At 47.8% G+C, this 19227-nt stretch overlaps 1 protein-coding gene and 1 long non-coding RNA gene across 3 annotated transcripts; one reads left to right on the top strand and one right to left on the bottom strand.

Annotated features, from left to right (window-relative positions):
- Positions 1-865: 865 nt before the first annotated feature.
- Positions 866-15440, bottom strand: MARVELD3 (MARVEL domain containing 3). Of its 2 annotated transcripts, none has more exons than XM_054453262.2 (3): positions 14914-15440; positions 12110-12237; positions 866-1503 (listed from the first exon to the last, which is right to left on the bottom strand). In XM_054453262.2, exons 1-3 carry the CDS (start codon positions 15384-15386, stop codon positions 866-868), a joined length of 1239 nt encoding a protein of 412 aa, XP_054309237.1. In that variant the 5' UTR covers positions 15387-15440. The 2 variants fall into 2 exon arrangements, with proteins under 2 accessions (XP_054309237.1, XP_054309238.1); XM_054453263.2 differs by lacking the exon at positions 866-1503 and adding an exon at positions 5676-7621.
- LOC134738505 (uncharacterized) lies at positions 878-4016 on the top strand. Its single transcript, XR_010124226.1, has 2 exons — positions 878-1371; positions 3468-4016. It is a non-coding gene; the product is annotated as an uncharacterized LOC134738505 (long non-coding RNA).
- Positions 15441-19227: the final 3787 nt, after the last annotated feature.

Here is a 19227-nt window from a genome sequence, read left to right on the forward strand (position 1 = left end):
GGTAATAAGATTACTATCTACCTTTGAAGGCCTACTCTATGGAGCACTGTCAGGGAATGCAGAAATGAAAAAGCCTCTAGTATGCCTTCAGGGTCTAATAAAATCTACTGTCCTATCTTTTTTGTTGTCGTTGTTTTTGAGACAGAGCCTCGCTCTGTTACCCAGGCTGGAGTGCAGTGACGTGGAGTGGAGTTTGCTCACTGCAACCTCTGCCTCCCAGGTTCAGGTGATTCTTGTGGCTTAGCCTCCTGAGTAGCTGGGATTACAGGCGTTCGCCACCAAGCCCAGATGATTTTTTCTATTTTTTTTGAGACGGAGTCTCGCTCTTGTTGCCCAGGCTGGAGTGCAATGGTCTCGGCTCACTGCAACCTCTGCCTCCCGGGTTTAAGAGATTCTCCTGCCTCAGCCTCCAGAGTAGCTGGGATTACAGGCGCCTGCCACCATGCCCAGCTAATTTTTGTATTTTTGATAGAGATGGGGTTTCACCATGTTTGCCGGGCTGGTTTCAAACACCTGACCTCAGGTGATCCGCCCACCTTGGCCTCCTAAAGTGCTGGGATTACAGGCATGAGCCACCATGCCCAGCGATTTTTTGTATTTTTAGTAGAGACAGTGTTTTGCTATGTGGGCCAGGCTGGACTCAATCTGCTGACCTCAAGTGATCCGCCCACCTCAGCCTCCCAAAGTGCTGAGATTACAGGCATGAGCCACCATGCCCGTCCTCAATTCTTTAACTTTGCCTCAGTCCAGAGAGATCATTTATAAAGTCAAGTGTTTGAAAACCATAGTTGTCTAATGTGGAGTTTTAAAAGACCTGTCTTTTTAAGAGAAACAATGTTGGTTCACATTTAGGTTCCAGAAGATCTCAAAGAGTTCCAGACCACAGATATTCCGGTGCATCACTGTAACTTCTGGGCTGCTCTCGGCTGCCTTTGTAGCGCTTCTGTTCTCGGTAGCTACGCAGGGCCAGCACCACGCTGGCACTATACATGATCACGAGAAGACAAGCAAAGGTGGCTGCTGCTCCGTCAGTGCCTGCCAGCTGGCAGTTCATCCAGGTGAGACCCTTGCGGGCATAGAGCCTCTCTCTTGTTTTGCAAGTGTCGGTGCTATTGATCTGCAGAGCCACGTGGAGGTAAACACCAATGCCTGTGCAGTAGCCCGCTGCCGCTAGGAGGCTGAAGGCGGCCTCTGTGAGGAGCCACTTCCCTGACAACATTGTTAGACTCTTGGCTCCTTGGAGTAAAACACCCATGGTGAGGACCCCCAGACCCAGAGAAACAGCCACGCCACCATATATCAGGGGCGACCGGAGGATCGTGTACTGCTGGTCCAGCTGCCGAACCTGCTCTAGCTCAGTGCCCTCGAACGGTGAGTAGTAGTTGTTCCCAAAGCCACCGCCACTGGAAAAGCTGGCACTGAATCCGGCAAGGACAAAGTAGGAGGCCACGATGCATATGAGAACCATCCCATTCAAGACCACCTCCACTATCTGCACCACACCTAGGAAAAGAGAGATTCGGGCTTTAACACTGACATTACTCACCCAGGCCAAGCCAGAGACATACCACAGGCCACCTGATTTTAAGGACATGGTCGATTCAATGTCAACTTTTTTTTTTTTTTTTTTTGAGACAGGGTGTCACTCTGTCATCCAGGCTGGAGTGCAATGGTGTGATCTTGGCTCATTGCAACCTCCACCTCCTGGCTTCAAGTGATTCTCCTGCCTCAGCCTCCTGAGTAGCTGGAACTACAGGCACATGCCACCCTGCCTGGCTAATTTTTGTATTTTTAGTAGAGATGGGGTTTCACCATGTTGGCCAGGCTGGTCTCGAACTCCTGACCTCAAGTGATCCACCTGCCTTGGCCTCCCAAAGTCCTGGGATTACAGGCGTAAGCCACCTCACCCAGCCTCAACATTAGTATATTTAATTTGCTTTTCGTTTTTGTTTTGTTTTCAATCTATGTTTGAAAAATCAAAGTACCACTCTGAAAACAAAAATGTGGACATAAATATTCATTGTAGGTTTATTTATTATAGCCAAATATTGGAAACAACCCCAATGTCCTTCAGTGGGTGACTCTGGTTACACAAACGGGTACACCCATACCATGGACTACCCTACTCAGCGATAAAAAGGGATGAACTCCTAGGCTGGGTGCAGTGACTCCCGCCTGTAATCTCAGCACTTTGGGAGGCCAAGGCGGGCAGATCACTTGAGGTCAGGAGTTGGAGACCAGCCTGACCAACATGGTGAAACCCCATCTCTACTGAAAATACAAAAATTAGCCGGGTGTGGCAGCACGTGCCTGTAGTTCCAGCTACTCTGGAGGCTGAGGCAGGAGAATTGCATGAACCCAGGAGGCAGAGGTTTCAGTGAGCCGAGATCATGCCACTGCACTCCAGTCTGGGTGACAAAGTGAGACTCTGTCTCGAAAAAAAGGAATGAACTCTCGATACATGCAACAACTTGAATGGATCTCAAGGGAATTATGATGAGTGAAAAAGAACCAGTCTTGGCTGGGCGCAATGGCTCATGCCTGTAATCCCAGCACTTTGGGAGGCCGAGGCGGGCAGATCACCTGAGGTCAGGAGTTCATGACCAGCCTGGCCAACATGGTGAAACCCCAGCTCTACTAAAAATACAAAATTAGCTAGGTGTGGTGGCAGGCGCCTGTAATCCCACCCACTCAGAAGGCTGAGGCATGAGAATTACTTGAACCTGGAAGGTGGAGGTTGCAATGAGCCGAGATCACGCCATTGTCTTCTAGCCTGGGTGACAAGAGCGAAACTCTGTCTCAAAAAGTTACATACCGTGTGATTGCATGTATGTAACAGTCTCAAAAGGACAAAATTATAGAGAAGCCCAGATCGGTGATCAACAGGGGACAGGAATGAGTAGGATGGGGGAGGGAGGAAGAAGATGGATGTGACTATGAAGAGCTAGCACAGGGATGTCCAGGGTGAGGGAACAGTTCTGGACTGCATCGTGGTGCCGCTCACACAAATCTGCACATGAGATAAAACGGCTTAGAACTACAAACACATACAAATGTGTTCAGGTAAAAGGGTGAAACCTAAATGAGCTCTGTAGATTGCTACTTTCCTGGTCTTGATATTGTACTAGTTATGCAATATATTATCATTCGAGAAAACTGGGTTAAGGGTACACAGGAGTACTCTGCACTGTTTTTGTGACTTCTTGCAAATCTATATTTCAAAATGAAAAGTTTCTAAAAAATTGAAATGACTTAAGGTATAAACTGAGAAATTTCACTCATATCGTCTCTTCAGCGTTGCCAGCCGCTTTCATTGGTTTCTAATATAATTGTCCAGTGTTCCTTTATGCAAATAAAAAGCACGTTTAAATCTGCATTTCATTCCCTTCCCTGCATTTTTCCACAAAAGTAAGTGTACCACGTACACTGTTCTGCATCTTGATTTTTTCATTTACTATATCCTCCAGATGTTTTTAGATCAGTTCCTACAAGAGGAGCCACATTTTGTTAAGTGGCCTTCGACTTCATTGTATGGATGGATTTGTCTGTTCAACCAGGACCTTACTGATAGATATTTGGACTGAAAGGAACCCACAAATGGCACAAGGCAGAGGAAGCCAACAGGCCAACAGACTGAAGATCTTCTTGTCCAAGGTCAGCTTTTATTTGTTACTGACAGAGGCCCCAAATCCTTCTTAGGTGTCCTTCTGGGAGAGGTTCTCCTGCCATTCCAGTGGCGTTCAGGGATGAGCATGAAGAGAAAAACAAATGAACCAAGAGCAGGACCACTAGATTCAAGTCCCTGCTTTTTACTGTCTTGTCATCTTGGCCAAGCCATTCAGTCCTTCTAAGCCTCAGACAATATGACAAATGAAGCTAAGTCTGCCAATCTTCACCCACAGGGATGTGGGGAGGCTCAAATGAAAGCAACCGTGTGATAATGTGGGAAGTTAACAACAACAACAAAAAAGCAAGTATGTGAAAATACTCTAAAAATAAAATAGTATACAAATGGATGGTGACGCTACTCAGTAATGTTTCCAAAATGGAAGGGGATTGGTGAGAAACGTAAGAAAGAATGGGATAAATTTAAGAAGAGTGTGGTTTCCCAGAAATCAGGACAACCCTCTAACACACTAGGGGGTACCATGATGTTTATAATCAGGACAGTGAAAGACTCTAAAGTACTTAGGCAACAGCTACTTAGCTTGTTAATCCTCTCTCCTGCTGGGCCCACACAAATTCCTAGCAGTCCACAGGGACATAGCAGTTGAGGGCTCTGATAGTTGAGAAGTTACATTCCTCTAATTTAAAACTGAAAATAACATCAGACTAAAACTGCCCACTCATCACTCAGGCACAGTAAGCTACTGGTTTACACTCTCCCTACAGCAGAGCAAGTGAATTGACCCAGACATCATTCTAATTCATGGGGGTTAGTGGACCCAACACCTTTCTCTCCCTTGGTTTTCCTTCTGCATGGACGTTAATATTTCACCCCCTGAAGGAAAACAGAAATACTCTACTGAAAATACTGAAATTCCTCTGGGACGGATTCACAACCCAGGCAGCATCTATCTGTTAGGCTACAATGGAATAAATCTAGATCTTGTCAACCACCTCTTGACTGCGCCAACTGACAGGAATAATGGTCTTCTGCTGGGTCCATTGATATTGGAACTGTTGAAGGAATATGGCCAGGGAATATTATCCCAGGTTCCAGCCAGGGTTGGCCTGGCTTAGCTATCAATATCAAGCAGGCTCAAGTATTTCCAAGCATGCTGTTAGTGCAGAAAGACACATGGGGCAGGGGAAGGGGAAAAGGGTGGCGAGCAGAGCTAGCAGTTTATCTCTATGGTGGGATGGGACACGTCTCTGGAAAGACAGCAGAGGGTTTGGTAGAGGGAAGCAGAGATCCTGAAATGACATGAGATCTTTGTTGTAAATAACGTCTTTCTGGGTCTGGCGCGGTGGCTCACGCCTATAATCCCAGCACTTTGGGAGGCTGAGGTGGGTGGATCACTTGAGCCCAGGAGTTCGAGATGAGCCTGGGCAACATGGTGAAACCCCATCTCTACTAAAAATAAACAAATTAGCCAGGCACAGTGGCATGGGCCTGTAGTTCCAGTGACTCAGGAAGCTAAGGTGGGAGGACAGCTTAAGCCTAGGAGGCAGAGGTTGCAGTAAGCTGAGATCCTGCCACTGCACTCCAGCCTGGGTGACAGAGCCAGATCCTGTCTCAAAAATAAGAAATAAAAAAATAAAAAAAGTCTTTCTGGGTGAGGCTGTTTTTGTGGCTGATCGTTTAATAATCTGCTTAACTATATATCCATACCTGCCTTTGAACTTTAAATGTGGTCCTGAAAAAAACTGAGGAGAGCAAGTCAACTTTTTTACTTTTTATTTTTCTAAAATTAATACATGTGCAGTCAAGCCATGTATAAATGAAACGTCCCCTTCTCTTCAAAAGCAAAACTGTTAATACTTTCTGATGTTATTCTTCAAGAAATTTTCCAATCATATACAAGCGTGTATATATATATTTCCTTTTCTAAACTCAAATGGAACTCACCTTTTAAATGTGAAAAATTGTCTGTATTTAAGAGAATATTATAAATGTATTGTAAAGAGGACATCAACTCCAAATTAAAATTCTTTGGATTTTTTATTGGATTCACATAAAGCAAAGAACTTATTCACTTGGACCGAGAATATATTGTAATGTTCCATAAGTCATAATTTAATGTGCAGTAAGAACCCATGAAGTTGTCTGGCCAAAAGTAACACTCTTCTGTTGGGAAAGATTTTACATCCTTTTATTCTGGATGAATCCTGAATTCTAGATGTTGGGTTTAATGCTTCACACAATGGCACATTTACAAGAGGTACAAAACACTTATTGAGCTTTCAGGGCCACTGTAAGGGGCTTGCAGAATAGCCTCTTTGCAACCCAGAGAATTAATCTGATTCCTCTTTCCTCAGCCCACGCCTACCTCCAACTTCAATTTTACAGGAGTAATTTCCCAAGAGTCACCACCCCCTCCATTTGCAGAATTAAGGAAGTAGAAGGACTGGAGAGTTCAGTGTGGAAAAATGTGTGGGCTAATCTGCTTGAGACAGCTGTGTTTTAGAAAAATTCAGGCTGAAGTGTGGTCTCATGTCTATGTGGCTCTCCATGAACCTTTTTTTTTTTTTTTTTGGTATTTTGGCAATACGGTCTCAGTCTGTTGAGGCTAGAGTGTAGTGGCACAATCATAGCACACTGCAAACTTGAACTCCTAGGTTCAAGCAATCCTACCTCAGCCTCCCAAAGCTCTGGGATTACAGGTGTGAGCCACTGTGCCCAGGAACTTTGAAGGTAAGGTTCATCAAATTCTCTTGGTGACCTCCCTTTACTGAATGAAGAAGTGCACTCTGTTGTAGTACATGCCTTTTCCTTGTGGCTCTTGGGCTCCAGTTTTTATGCTTTTTTTTTTTTTTTTTTGAGATGGAGTCTCGTTCTGCCGCCTGGGCTGGAGTGCAGTGGCGGGATCTCAGCTCACTGCAGTCTCCGCCTCCTGGATTCAAGTGATTCTCCTGCCTCAGCCTCCCAAGTAGCTGGGATTACAGGCGCTCGCTACCATGCCTGGCTAATTTTTTTTGTATTTTATTAGAGACAGGGGCTCACCATGTTGGCCAAGCTGGTCTCGAACTCCTGACCTCAAGTGATCCACCCACCTCAGCCTCCTAAAGTGCTGGGGTTACAGATGTGAGCCACCGAGGCCGGCCATTTTTTTGCTTTTTGAAAAATGATTTTGGTTGGTTCCTCACTCACAGAGGACTCCAGAAGCCGGGGTCTGTTGCATCCATGAACACCGCTCCATGCGATTGGGAGCTCCGCCCACCACACCAACGCTGGCTCACCGCTTTTCCAAAGTTGGAAAGTTCCACAACGAGGGATTCTTGGGAAAGACAGTGGCTCAGACTACCTTCCACCACCACTTGCATCTGGCAGAGCGTTTTAGAAACCCTTAAAATTCAAACATTTCTGCTGGCTTCTCTTTTAGCTTCCTGACTTTTCGGTAACCCTTTATGGCCAGGACAGCCCCCAGGGCAAAGACCACAATGCCCAGAGCGGCAAAGATTCCAGCTCCTATATCTGCTCTGTGGAAACTGCAGCCGAAACCGCTGTAGCCTTTGCTTTGGTACAGTGCCTGCCTCTCTTTACACACAGGAGAGCCATAGGCAGCAGAGAGGTAGTGCAAGTAGAAGTACAAGGCCGGGATGTACCCCCCCGCGACGAGCATGTCCAACAAGCCTTCGGTCACCAGCAACAGCGGACAATGCCACGGGACCCGCAGGACACCCATGGCAATGAAGAGGCAGCAGAGGGCTGTGAGGGCTCCACTACAGGCCATTGCCACAGTGACCATGGGCAGCTTTAGCTGGTAGAACTGGACATCCAGCTGCTGGGCCTTCTCCCCGTCAGCACCATCAAAGCCACTGTAAGCCCCTCCGAACTGATAGTAGTAAATGCCCCCCAAGCTGGTGATGCCCGTGTAGCCCCCTGTGGAACTGTAAGACACAGAGCTGCAGGCCAGGATCAGCAAGTTCAGGAGAACCTCCAGCATTTGGCAGCAGGCTGCAAAAAAAGGGTGTTACCATTTTTGAGTGATGCTGTTTGGCACCAGGAGACTCTTCCACCTGAGGCCCACCTTCCGCGCAGGGCTCAGACCCCTGTAGGCTTCTGCCCCCGTGGAAGACCTGAAGCCAAAGCAGCGCGATTAAAACTAGGGGGCAGTAGGGAACTGTGGTCTCCAGAAATACTATGGACTCAGAGGGGTGACTCTCAAAAGAGAAAAGCGGTGTGCCCTGAGAAAGCGGCAGGAGGATGATGGGAGAGATCAGGCCAGTGAGCAGAAACAAAGCCATCCTGGATGGAAGGGCAAGAACATTCCACCTCCCACCACCAGAAAGATGAAACAAGGCTGGGCGAGGTGGCTCACGCCTGTAATCCCAGCACTTTGGGAGGCCAAGGCAGGTGGATCGTTCGAGGTCAGGAGTTTGAGACCAGCCTGGCCAACATAGTGGTACCCTGTCTTTACTAAAAAATACAAAAATTAGCCAGGCGTGGTGGTAACCACCTGTAGTCCCAGTTACTTGGGAGGCTGAGGTAGAAGAATCACTTGAACCTGAGAGGTGGAGGTTACAGTGAGCTGAGATCGCACCACTGCATTCTAGCCTGGGTGACACTCCATCTCAAAAAACAAAAACAAACACAAACAACAACACAAAAAACTAAACAAGTTGTCTCTTTTTTTTTGAGACAAGGTCTCACTCTGTCGCCTAGGCTGGAGTACAGTGGCACGATCACAGCTCACTATAGCCTTGACCTCCCAGGCTCAAGCAATCATCCTGCCTCAGCCTCCCACATAGCTGGGACTACAAATGCATGCCCCTGGGCCTAGCTAATTTTTGTATTTTCTCGTGATATAGATCTTGCTGTGTTGCCTATGCTGGTCTCAAATTCCTTGCTTCAGGCGATCCTCCTGCCTTGACCTCCCAAAGTGCTGGGATTACAGGCGTGAGCCACTGCACTGGTCGTTATCTCCTCTTTATATATGTTTTGTGGTGAATACAATTTGTAAGGGGAGAGTTCTTCAAGTTTGAAGAAAATCACAGAGCTTAAAAAATATAATAATTCAGAAAAAAAGCATGGAAGTTATATATCAAAACGTTAACTGTGGTTCGTGTATTAGAAATAAGAAAAATTGGCCAGGCGCAGTGGCTCACGCCTGTAATCCCAGCATTTTGGGAGGCCGAGGCAGGCAGATCACCTGCAGTCAGGAGTTCTAGACCAGCCTGGCCAACATGGTGAAACCCTGTCTCTACTAAAAATACAAAAATTAGCCAGGTGTGGTGGTGCATGCCTGTAATCTCAGCTACTCAGGAGGCTGAGGTGGAAGAATCGCTTGAACCCAGGAGGCGGAGTTTGCAGTGAGCTGAGACTACACCACTGTACTCCAGCCTGGGTGACAGAGTGAGGCTCTGTCTCAAAAAAAAAAAAAAAAGAAATAGGAAAAATTAAGTTAATTAAACCCTTAATGCTTACTGAATTAAAAAAATTGTTTTATTGTTCTTAGACTTTAACTCATAAGTATGTCTTAAAGTTTAATGCTGTTTTATTTAGTTCCCTAAAGAGTGTATCTGGGCTGTGATATTTTCCCAGAGCTGGATTCTTCCCGGTCCCTTGGCTTCTTTATCTTGGACAAGGAAAACTGGCTGCTTTCCTTAAAATCAACCTTAGTGAAATATAACTTATATGCAACAAAACGACCCACATTAAGCATACAGCTTAATGAGTTTTGACAAATGTATGTACCATGTAACCATAATCAAGACACAGAACATTCTCATTAGCCTAGAAATTTCCTTAGTGTTGCTTTGTAGTCAATCCCTCACTTTCCTTGTCAGCAAACCATTGATCTGCCCTCTCTCATTAGAAACTAGTTCTGCCTTTTCTAGAATATCATGTAAATGGAATAATAGTTATATGCTTTTGTGTATGTGGCTTCTTTTGCTCAACATCATATAGGCTGGGTGCTTCTGAGCTGGAAATTGTACATGCTGCCAACGTCGGCCTGTCAACATCCTGCCTGATGTTTGATAACCAGATTTTATGTCTGGTTCCAGTTGGTCTATTCATGAAACCACAGCTACACATTGTCTAAATGAAATGATGATGCTCTCTCAAGTGTGATCTTTACACTGTATAATTTTCCCCCAAAATGCAAACAACATTATTGTTTTCTTTCTTTTTTTTACAGACAGGGTCTCACTCTGTCACCATTTTATTTATGAAAGTTATACGGCCAGGCGTGGTGGCTCATGTCTGTAATCCTAGCACTTTGGGAGGCCAAGGCGGGCAGATCACGAGGTCAGGAGTTCAAGATCGGCCTGGCCAACATGGTAAAACCCTGTCTCTACTAAAGATACAACAATTAGCTGGGCATGGTGGCACGCGCTACCTCCCAGCCACTCGGGAGGCTGAGGCAGGAGAATTGCTTCAACTGGCACCTGTGAGGCAGAGGTTGCAGTGAGCCGAGATCATGACACTGCACTCCAGCCTGGGCTACAGAGCAAGACTGTCTCAAAAAAAAAAAAAAAAAAAAAGACGGTTATACTTACTTATAACAACAACAAAAAAAGGAAATGTAGACTTAAGAAAACATGCAATGTAACAATTGCCTATAATACAACCAATTTAAAAAAATCACTGTGAATATTATATTTTTTCCTGAACTTTATTTGTATATTCATAACTTTTGTTGTTTGCTCTCAATAAGAACACAGTCTTCTGGATAACTTACTGTACTTCTCTGAAGCTCAGGAGCTGCTGACAGAATTACAGGCTGTGAGGTTGTGCCAGTATCTGCAACTAGAGTAATGATCCTTGTACCTGCATCACCTAGAGCACTTTCCTCAAAGTTCCTATAATCCTATAATCATAAGCATCTTTGGAATTATCCTGAGATTACATTTTCAGGTATGAGCTCCATAAGTTCTCTCTCTTAGGCTGGAACGTTTTCTCCCTTAGTCATAGTAAACCAAGAAATATTTCTAGCCAAATCATGTGAACTATAAAGCTCTCACCCAGACAAACCAGATTTTCTTCATTGCTGGCAAGGCCAAGACCGCTAGAATGGGAACCTGGGGATGCCACATTTGGGGTGGATACATGATAGGCTGGAAGTGTTTTTCAGACTGTGGGTCCTAAATAACTATGGTTTTTAAAAAATGATTTTGTTTTTAATGAACGGGATAGAAAATATCAGAGTACTTGGTATATAATAGGGTCAGTATGATTTCACAACATTTTTGTTTCTGTGTGTGTGTGTGTGAACTCGGTCTTAATGTAAAAAATGTATATATTTAACAACCTTGTGAATATATTATGTGTGTGTATATATATACATGTATATTATTATTTTTGTTTGTTTGGTTTTTTTTTTTGAGACGTAGTTTCGCTCTTGTTGCCCAGGCTGGAGTGCAATGGTGCAATCTCAGCTCACTGCAACCTCTGCCTCCCGGGTTCAAGCGATTCTCCTGCCTCAGCCTCCCAAATAGCTGGGATTACAGGCATGCGCCACCACCCCAGCTAATTTTATGTTTTTAGTAGAGACAGGGTTTCTCCATGTTAGTCAGGCTGGTCTTGAACTCCCGACCTCAGGTGATCCACCCACCTCGGCCTCCCAAAGTGCTGGGATTACAGGCGTGAGCCATCGTGCCTGGCCTTATTATTTTTAAAATTTTTTTAATTTTTAATATTTTTGAGATGGAGTCTCACTCTGTCACCCAGGCTGGAGTGCAGTGACGTGATCTCTACTCACTGCAACCTCCTCCTCCCAGGTTCAAGGAATTTTCCTCTTCACCACTTTGGCCAGGCTGGTCTCGAACCCCTGACCTCAAGTGATCCACCCACCTTGACCTCCCAGAGTGCTGGGATTACAGGCATGAGCCACTACGCCAGCCTTTTTTCCTTTTTTTTTTTTTTAAACTAGAGATGGGGTATTGCTATGTTGCCCAAGTTGGTCTCAAACTCCTGGGCTTAAGTGATCCTCCCTCCTGGGCCTTCCAAAGTGCTGAGATTACAGGCATGAGCCACTGTGCCTGGCCTCAGTCAATAAAGTTTAAAAGCCATTGATCAAGTGTTGGGCGTCAGATCCTCAAGGAGAACAGGTGCTGCAACTTGGCTGCCCACACCAGGTGATTTTCCCTCTCTGTTAATTCAGCTGCCTCGCCAGAAGATCCCTCCTCCGACAGCTGGCAGCTCAGAGCCAGTTCCACCTTCAGGCCTCTGCACTTCCACCTGGAGTCTGAAAGCTGCAAACATGGCTGCTTGCCTTTGCAAACCCAGGGCATGTTTAAGGAGAAGCACAGGAAATCTAGCAGCACTTTTGAGACGTTCCTCCTTTTTTTTTTAAGAAAACAAGAACCTCACAAGTACAGAAATGAAAATGCTAGGAACCCACAAGGGAATCTGCTTAAATTTTTGCTTCACCAGCTCAGACCATCCCTTCCAGAACCACCAGTGACAGTAAATGATCAAACAGCCTGCAAAACGGCTCACCTCTCCCAGTGCACAAGTATTTGCATTTGTGGCATTCCAGGAGTCCTTCCGCCTCTGATTGGTAATATTCCACCTCCTCTCGTCCAGGCCTGGGGGTCGAGGGCAGATATCTCCCCGAAGGGGGTTCACTATAACCAAAAAGTATACACGGTCATTAGGGGGTGTCTCATTCAATAGCGTTCAGGATTAGAACTCTTGAATCCTCGTGCTGGGCCCAAACATTAGAAGAACAGAAATAGAATTTGTCCCGGTATTTTAAACTCCAGAGAATTCTCTGGTTTAGTGGCCCCACAGGACATCCAAATACTTGGCCCAGCTCCGCTAACCACGTGACAGATGCTGTGATGGGTACCGCTGAGCACCACCTTTGATGGTTTGTCTGCCCCTGGGAGCTGTCTCACCAGGTAGCTGCGAGCTGCCTTCCTGTGAGTGCAAGTTCTCAGTTCAGCATGCACCAGGCCTCTTCAAAACCAGTTTGCATTCACATGACTCTGATGCCCAGGCAGGCATTCTCTTCCTCCTTTTGTCACTTTGGAAAGTGCTGAGTCAGCAATAACTCTCCAGGCACATGGGAGCTGCAGACCACGGATTTTGACATCATCACATCATTTCTTCCTCTGGCAGCCCTAGCATTTTCTGTCCCTTCTCTCCTTGCTTTATGCAGCACATCCTGAGCTTTGTCCAAGATTCAACAGGGGGCTGCATTCTACTTGCCAGGCTCCCACAGTCTTTCTAGAACATCATATCTCTCTTAGGTTTGAAATTTTTAAAACTTTTAGCATGCACAGGAAGCCCCTGTTCATCTCTCTACACTCACAACCTCATGCTCGCAGACACAGCCATACTGAACTACCCGCTTCCCCTCAAAAGATGACTGCTTTTCCATGCCTCTGGGTTACTACAGAGGCTATTCTTCTCCTTGGGACACCTTTCCTCTTCCTCCCCAGTCTTCCTTTTTTTTTTTTTTTGAGATGGAGTCTCACTCTGTCACCCAGGCTGGAATGCAGTGTCGAGATCTCAGCTCACTGCAACCTCCGCCTCCCAGGTTCAAGCAGTCCTCCCACCTCAGCCTCCCGAGTAGCTGAGATTACAGGCGTGTGCCACCGCGCTCGGCTAATTTTTTTGTATGTTTAGTAGAGATGCGGTTTCGCAATGTTGTCCAGGCTGGTCTCGAACTCCTTACCTCCAATGATCCTCCCGCTTCGGCCTCCCAAAGTGCTGGGATTACAGGCGTGAGCCACCGCGTCCAGCTCGGACAGTGGTTTTTAAAGAAACCTAAAAATGCAGCTCTGAATTCTCCCAGGTCCTGCAGTTGCAAGTGCAATGGGCTTTAGTCAGGGAAACAACAGCCCTTTCCCTGGGCGCAGCTTTGACTGTATCTCCGCGCACCCTTTGTTATGCTAGTTGGTTTTAGATAATGTAACATAAACTCAGGATAGGAGCTCTCCCGCTGTGTGGACATAGCAGGGAGAGAGACTGGGCTCCGCCTCCAAGTCCCTGGGAGAGGGGAGCCTGACTCCTCCCTAGAGAAGAGGCCAGGTGTCAAAAACCAGAAGCAGTCGTCACCTCGGACCTGTCTCCTGTTGGAGCCGGCAGGGGAGATATCCCATCTGCTCACAGTTCACCGTGTGGGGCACATTATCTGCGTATTCAATGGATGGAAAAAACACCAGGTCCCTAGGAGCGGGTGTGGGGACCAGGTCCTCTCTTGTCTTCTCTTCCATCCCCACCCTCTCCTAGCTCACAGAGTCTTCCAGTACACCCTGAACCTTTCTCTTTACAAGGGGCCTATGGGAATTCTGTGCAAGGCAGAGATGGCAAAGTTTTTTCATTAGGAGGGTGCGGTCTCAAGCAGCCGTGGGATTCGAATGACGCTGCCTAGAGAGACCTCACTGGCAAAAGGGAAAACAAACCTGTACCCTTCAGTGGGAGAATTTTACGTAGACTTTGTTCTTTGGTTAAAAATGTAGCGTCTCCCGTCTTTTTTTTTTTTTTTTTGAGACGGAGTCTCGCTTTGTCGCCCAGGCTGGAGTGCAGTGGTGCGATCTCGGCTCACTGCAACCTCCGCCTCCCAGGTTCAAGCAATTCTCCCGCCTCAGCCTCCCAAGTAGCTGGGATTACAGGCAACCGCCATCACGCCTGGCTAAGTTTTTGTATTTTTAGTAAAGACGGGGTTTCACCATGTTGGCCAGGCTGGTCTCGAACTCCTGGCCTCAGGTGATCCGCCCGCCTCGGCTTCCCAAAGTGTTGGGATTACAGGCATGAGCCACCGCGCCGGCCCATCTGTTTTTGAAGGCACCTGTTCCTGGGAGGGGTAACACATGCAACTATTAACTCTTCATTGGGCTTCTCAAGTGGGCGGCCCGGCCACAGGGAAGGGGACTTTGGAGTCGGGAAGGGCTGGCTCTGGAACACGGGACAAGGGTTTGAACCCCAAGGCGCAGTCCTGTGACCATGCGGGGCGGGTCGGGGAGGAGCCTGGGGTGAACCCCACCCGCCTGGTCTCCTCCCACCCCTCCCACTCGGGTCCCGGGGTCTCTCTTTCTCTTCTCCAGGTCCTCCAGCCCGGCCACTGCTCACAGGGGCGGTTTTTGCTTCGTTAATTGGGTTCAGGCCACGATAAGGGGGAACCCTAAAGTTTTCCTTCCCTGCCAGGTCGCCTCTGAGAGCGCAGAAGGGAGAAACGGCATTTCTTCCTTTAAACGGGCTCCTAGGACGAGAACCCGGGGACGCCAGGGCCTCGCGGGCCGGCCTGGGCCCCAGGTGTCCCGGCGCGGAGGTCGCAGCGCCCCGGCCCCTCTCACCTTTCGGGTCTGCGGCGCCCGGAGTCTCCCTTCCTCTGCGGCTGCGGCGGCTCCGGGGCTTCCCAGGGCGCGGGCCCAGGAGGGGCGGCTGCGTCCCAGGTCGGTCCCCGGGCTCCGTCCCGCGTCCGGCTTTGGCGCGGCTTTTCCCAAACTCCGTGTTCACCTGAGCGAGGGCCCGCGTCCCTGTGTGTGTCCCGGCGGGGGCCTCGGGCCGGGTCTCTCTCCCTCTCTCTCTCCCTCTCCCTCTCCCGGTCCCGGTTCCGGTCGCGGTTCCGGTCCCTCTCCTGTTCTCTCTCCGGGTCCCGGTCCCGGTCCCTTCGCCGGTTCCCGTCGCTGCTTCGCTCCCTGCGCGGGTCCCCGGGTCGGTCCCGCTGTCGATCGTGGGTGCGGTCTCGGTCTGGGTGGGGGCGCCGTCCCGGGTCCCGCTCTCTCGGCCGGGCCCGGGGCTCGTGAGCCCCCGACGGATCTTCCATGGCCCGGTTCCGTGTCCCCGCCCGGGAGCGACCCGAGGGCAACAACCAACAAGTTTCCTGGGCAGGTGGCCAAGCCCGGGGGCGGGGCGGGCACTCACCTGTGCGCGTGCGCGCTAGTCCGGGAGCGCACCTGAGCACGGGCGCCGTCAGGGGGCGCCCTGAGCGCGGCTGGGGCCCGGGTGGGAGGGGTGCCTGTGTGCTGGGTGGGGGCTGTGGTGCTGCTGCTGGAAACCCGGGCAGGGCGACCCACAGCCGCGGCTTTCTGCCCCGAAGTAATCCCTTGGTGACCCCACAAGGTTGGCGGCCTAAGGGAGCCAACTGTGGCCACCTCCCCTGGCTCAACTTACACAGCAACTTGGATTTACCTTCCCAGAGGTACCCATCCTCTTACTCACTCAGCCAGACACTCGTTCATTCACCCACCCCGCCACTACCCGCTCATCCACTCACCCACCCATCCACCCACTCACCCACCCATCCACCATCCATCCAACCATCCACCCAATCACCCACCCGTCCAACCATCCACCCATCCATCCACCCATTCAACCACTCACCCATCCATCCACCCATCTATCCACCTATCCACCTACTCACCTACCAATCCAACCATTCACCCATCCATCTACCTATCCACCCACTCACCCACCCATCCACCACCCATCTACCCACCCACTCACCTACACATCCGCCCACCCACCCACCCTCCATCCACCCACTCACCCACCCATCCACCCACCCATCTACCATCCACCCACTCACCCACTCACTCACCCACCCATCCAGCCACCCACTCACCCATTCACCCACTCACCCACCCATCCACTGTCACCCCCCCATCCACCATCCATCCACCCACCCATTCACTCATCCACCCATCCACCCACCCATCCACCATTCATCCACCCACCCACTCACCCATCCATCTACCAACTCACCCATCCATCCACCCATTCATCCACCCACTCACCCATCCAGCCACCCACCCACTCATCCACCCATCCACCATTCATCCACTCACCCATTCATCCATCCATCTGGCCACTAACCTACCCACACATCCATCCAGTCACCCACCTTCCACTCCTCCCTCCACCCATCCACTGTCCCTCTTTCTCCCTTCTCCTGTTTTCCTTATAACACCTATGTTGTAAGGGGCTTGCAGCCAGTTCATCTATCACAATAGTCCTGGGCTTACAAATAGCCCTGTTTTTTAAAATAGGGACTTACACAAAATTGGCAGCTTTTAATTCTGCCAAGTAAGGATATTACAAAATATATACAATTGGCATCTGGTAATTAATTCTTTCAGCAAATATGTATGAGCACCTGCTTTAGCAGGTACTGGAGATATAGTGGAAACTGCTTGCAGGGTGATTGCATTCTAGTGTGTCAGGAAAAGGGAAAACAGGTAGTAAACAAAGAAGACAGTGTCTAAAGTTTAATGGGCAGGGCGGATTTCCTCATATAGACCTGGGAAGATGTCGTTTGAATTGAGTTCTGGATGACAAGAAGGCTGAGAAAATGTCCCGGAAAGAGAGAAGGTTGAGGAACGCAGGATCTGGACAAGGAGATCCCTGGGAGTAGAGTTGGTGGGCATGAAATGAGGCTGGAGAAGTGGACCAGGCAGACGGTGTAGACGACAGTGTTCATTTTTATTCTAAACAATGGGAGAACATTGAAGATTTTGAGGAGGAGAGTAACCTTTTCTGATTGATATTTTTGAAAGACCACTCTGGCTTCTGTGAGGAGGGTGGATGATGGGGGCCCAGAGTAGAGGGAAGAGATGAGTTACAAAGCTGCTGCTGAAGGAGTCTAGGTGAGGGTGACAGTGGCCATGGAGACAGTGACAAGTTGACAGATCCAGGTTGTAGTTTTGGGAAAGAATTTACAGTATGGATCGGATGTGGGGAAATGAGGGGAAGGGAGGAGTGACCAGGTGAATGGTGGGGTTTTTTACTGAGACGGGGGAGACTGGACAGAACCAGATTTGCAGGGAAATTAGAGAGTTCCATTTTGGACATGCTAAGTTTGAGATGGCTATAATTCATCCAAGTGTAGATGTCTAGTTGCAGTTGAATATATGAGTCTGAAGTATGGGGAGAGGGTTGGGCTGGAGATGCTCTGTGGGAATAGAGAAAGGAGGAAAGTAGAATGGAGAAGAGGCCTTGGGCAGAGCCCCCAGGGAATTCTAACTTTTAGAGCTAAGACTCAAGAGGATTAAGAAGTGATGAGTGAGTAGAAGGAAAACGAAGAGGGTGGGGGTGACCAGACATCAACCTGCAACCCACAGAAATGCTACTGTGAGCCCTGAAGCATTTCTTCCCAGAGTGGAGAGGATGGGGCCAAATTCTAGGACCTTCCACAAATCTTTATTGAGCAAAGCCCTGTTCTGAGCCCGGGACAACTATGGATGCAGAGGAAGCCTGGTGAACAAGCAGACACAGGATGGTTTGTGGAACAGCATAGCCCTTCCTCTCTTAGACCTTCGCTCTTGACCTCTGCAGACCTCTTTCAGAATAAACAAACCCTCAAACCAGCTTGCCTTTTAGTTTCATTTCTCTTTGTTTTTGTGTCTTTATACACAAATTATTATCGTTTTGCCACATTTGTTCCATCTCTCTATATATGGATGTAAACTTTAAAAAATGAAACATTTGTGCTAAATTCCAGACACATGGCTCTTCCCCTAAATACGTCAACATGTTTTTCCAAAGAATAACTTCCTCCTACACAGCCACATTACAGTGACCACAATCCAGAAATTTAGCATTGATATAATATTATCGAATATATACTCTGTAACCCAATTCCCTTATTATCCCAATAATGTCCTTTATATGTACTCCCTCCCCACTTAAAATCCAAGGATTCAATTAAGGATTATTCATGATATGTGAATAATGCATTGTCACATCATCGTCATCATGTCTGTTTAGTCTCCCTTAAGTCTCCTTCAATCTATAACAGTTTCCCAACATTTTTTTTCTCTTTCACAGCATTGACTTTTTTTTTTTTTTTTGAGACGAGTCTCGCTCTGTTGCCAGGCTGGAGTGCAGTGGTGCCATCTCAGCTCACTGCAACCTCTGCCTCCTAGGTTCAAGCTATTCTCTGCCTCAGCCTCCCAAGTAGCTGGAATTACAGGCGCCCGCCACCACGCCCAGCTAATTTTTGTATTTTTAGTAGAGACGGGGTTTCACCATGTTGGTCAGGCTGGTCTCGGACTCTGGGCTTAAGTGATTTGCCTACCTTTGCCTCCCAAAGTGCTGGGATTATAGGCATGAACCACTGTGCCAGGCCACACAGCACTGATTTTTTAGGAGAGTTTAGTCCAGTTATTATTTTTTTTTTCAGACTGACTCTCATTTTGAGCTTGTCTCATGGTTTCCTTATGATTATATTTATGTTCAACATTTTTGGCAGGCAGATTAAAATAGGTGATGTTGTATCCTTCTTGGTACATCCTATCAGGAGGCACAAGATGTCAGTTTGTCCCATTATTGGTGATGTCAAATTTGATCACTTGGGCAAGGTGGTGTCTGCTATATTCTCCATTTTAAAAATACTTCCACTTTTATGTTTAATAACTTTGAGACAATATGTTTCCCCACAACGTTTATTGCCTGAATCAATTATTGCAATGGTAGTTGCAAAGTCGTGGTTTCTAATTCTATGAATTCTTCTAAATTTATTAATTTGTTGACATTCTCCTGTATAGAAGAATTTTCCCTCTTATCCAGCTGATCATCCCACAGAAACAATTTGAAAACCACACCCAAAATTTGGTTCCAATACTGAGACAGATGCCCAAAACATACCATGAAGGAATAAAAATATTTAT

The sequence above is a fragment of the Pongo pygmaeus genome, chromosome 18 (assembly GCF_028885625.2).
Source record: "Pongo pygmaeus isolate AG05252 chromosome 18, NHGRI_mPonPyg2-v2.0_pri, whole genome shotgun sequence".
Taxonomy (NCBI): domain Eukaryota; kingdom Metazoa; phylum Chordata; class Mammalia; order Primates; family Hominidae; genus Pongo; species Pongo pygmaeus.

Excerpts from the sequence above, each read along its gene's own strand:
- MARVELD3 (XM_054453262.2), bottom strand. The coding sequence starts at position 15,386 with ATGGAAGATCCGTCGGGGGCTCACGAGCCCCGGGCCCGGCCGAGAGAG. Across the intron at positions 12,238-14,913 it reads GGGCGCCGCAGACCCGAAAG|TGAACCCCCTTCGGGGAGAT; the intron begins GTGAGAGGGGCC and ends TTTTGGTTATAG. Across the intron at positions 1,504-12,109 it reads ATACTTGTGCACTGGGAGAG|GTGTGGTGCAGATAGTGGAG; the intron begins GTGAGCCGTTTT and ends CTCTTTTCCTAG.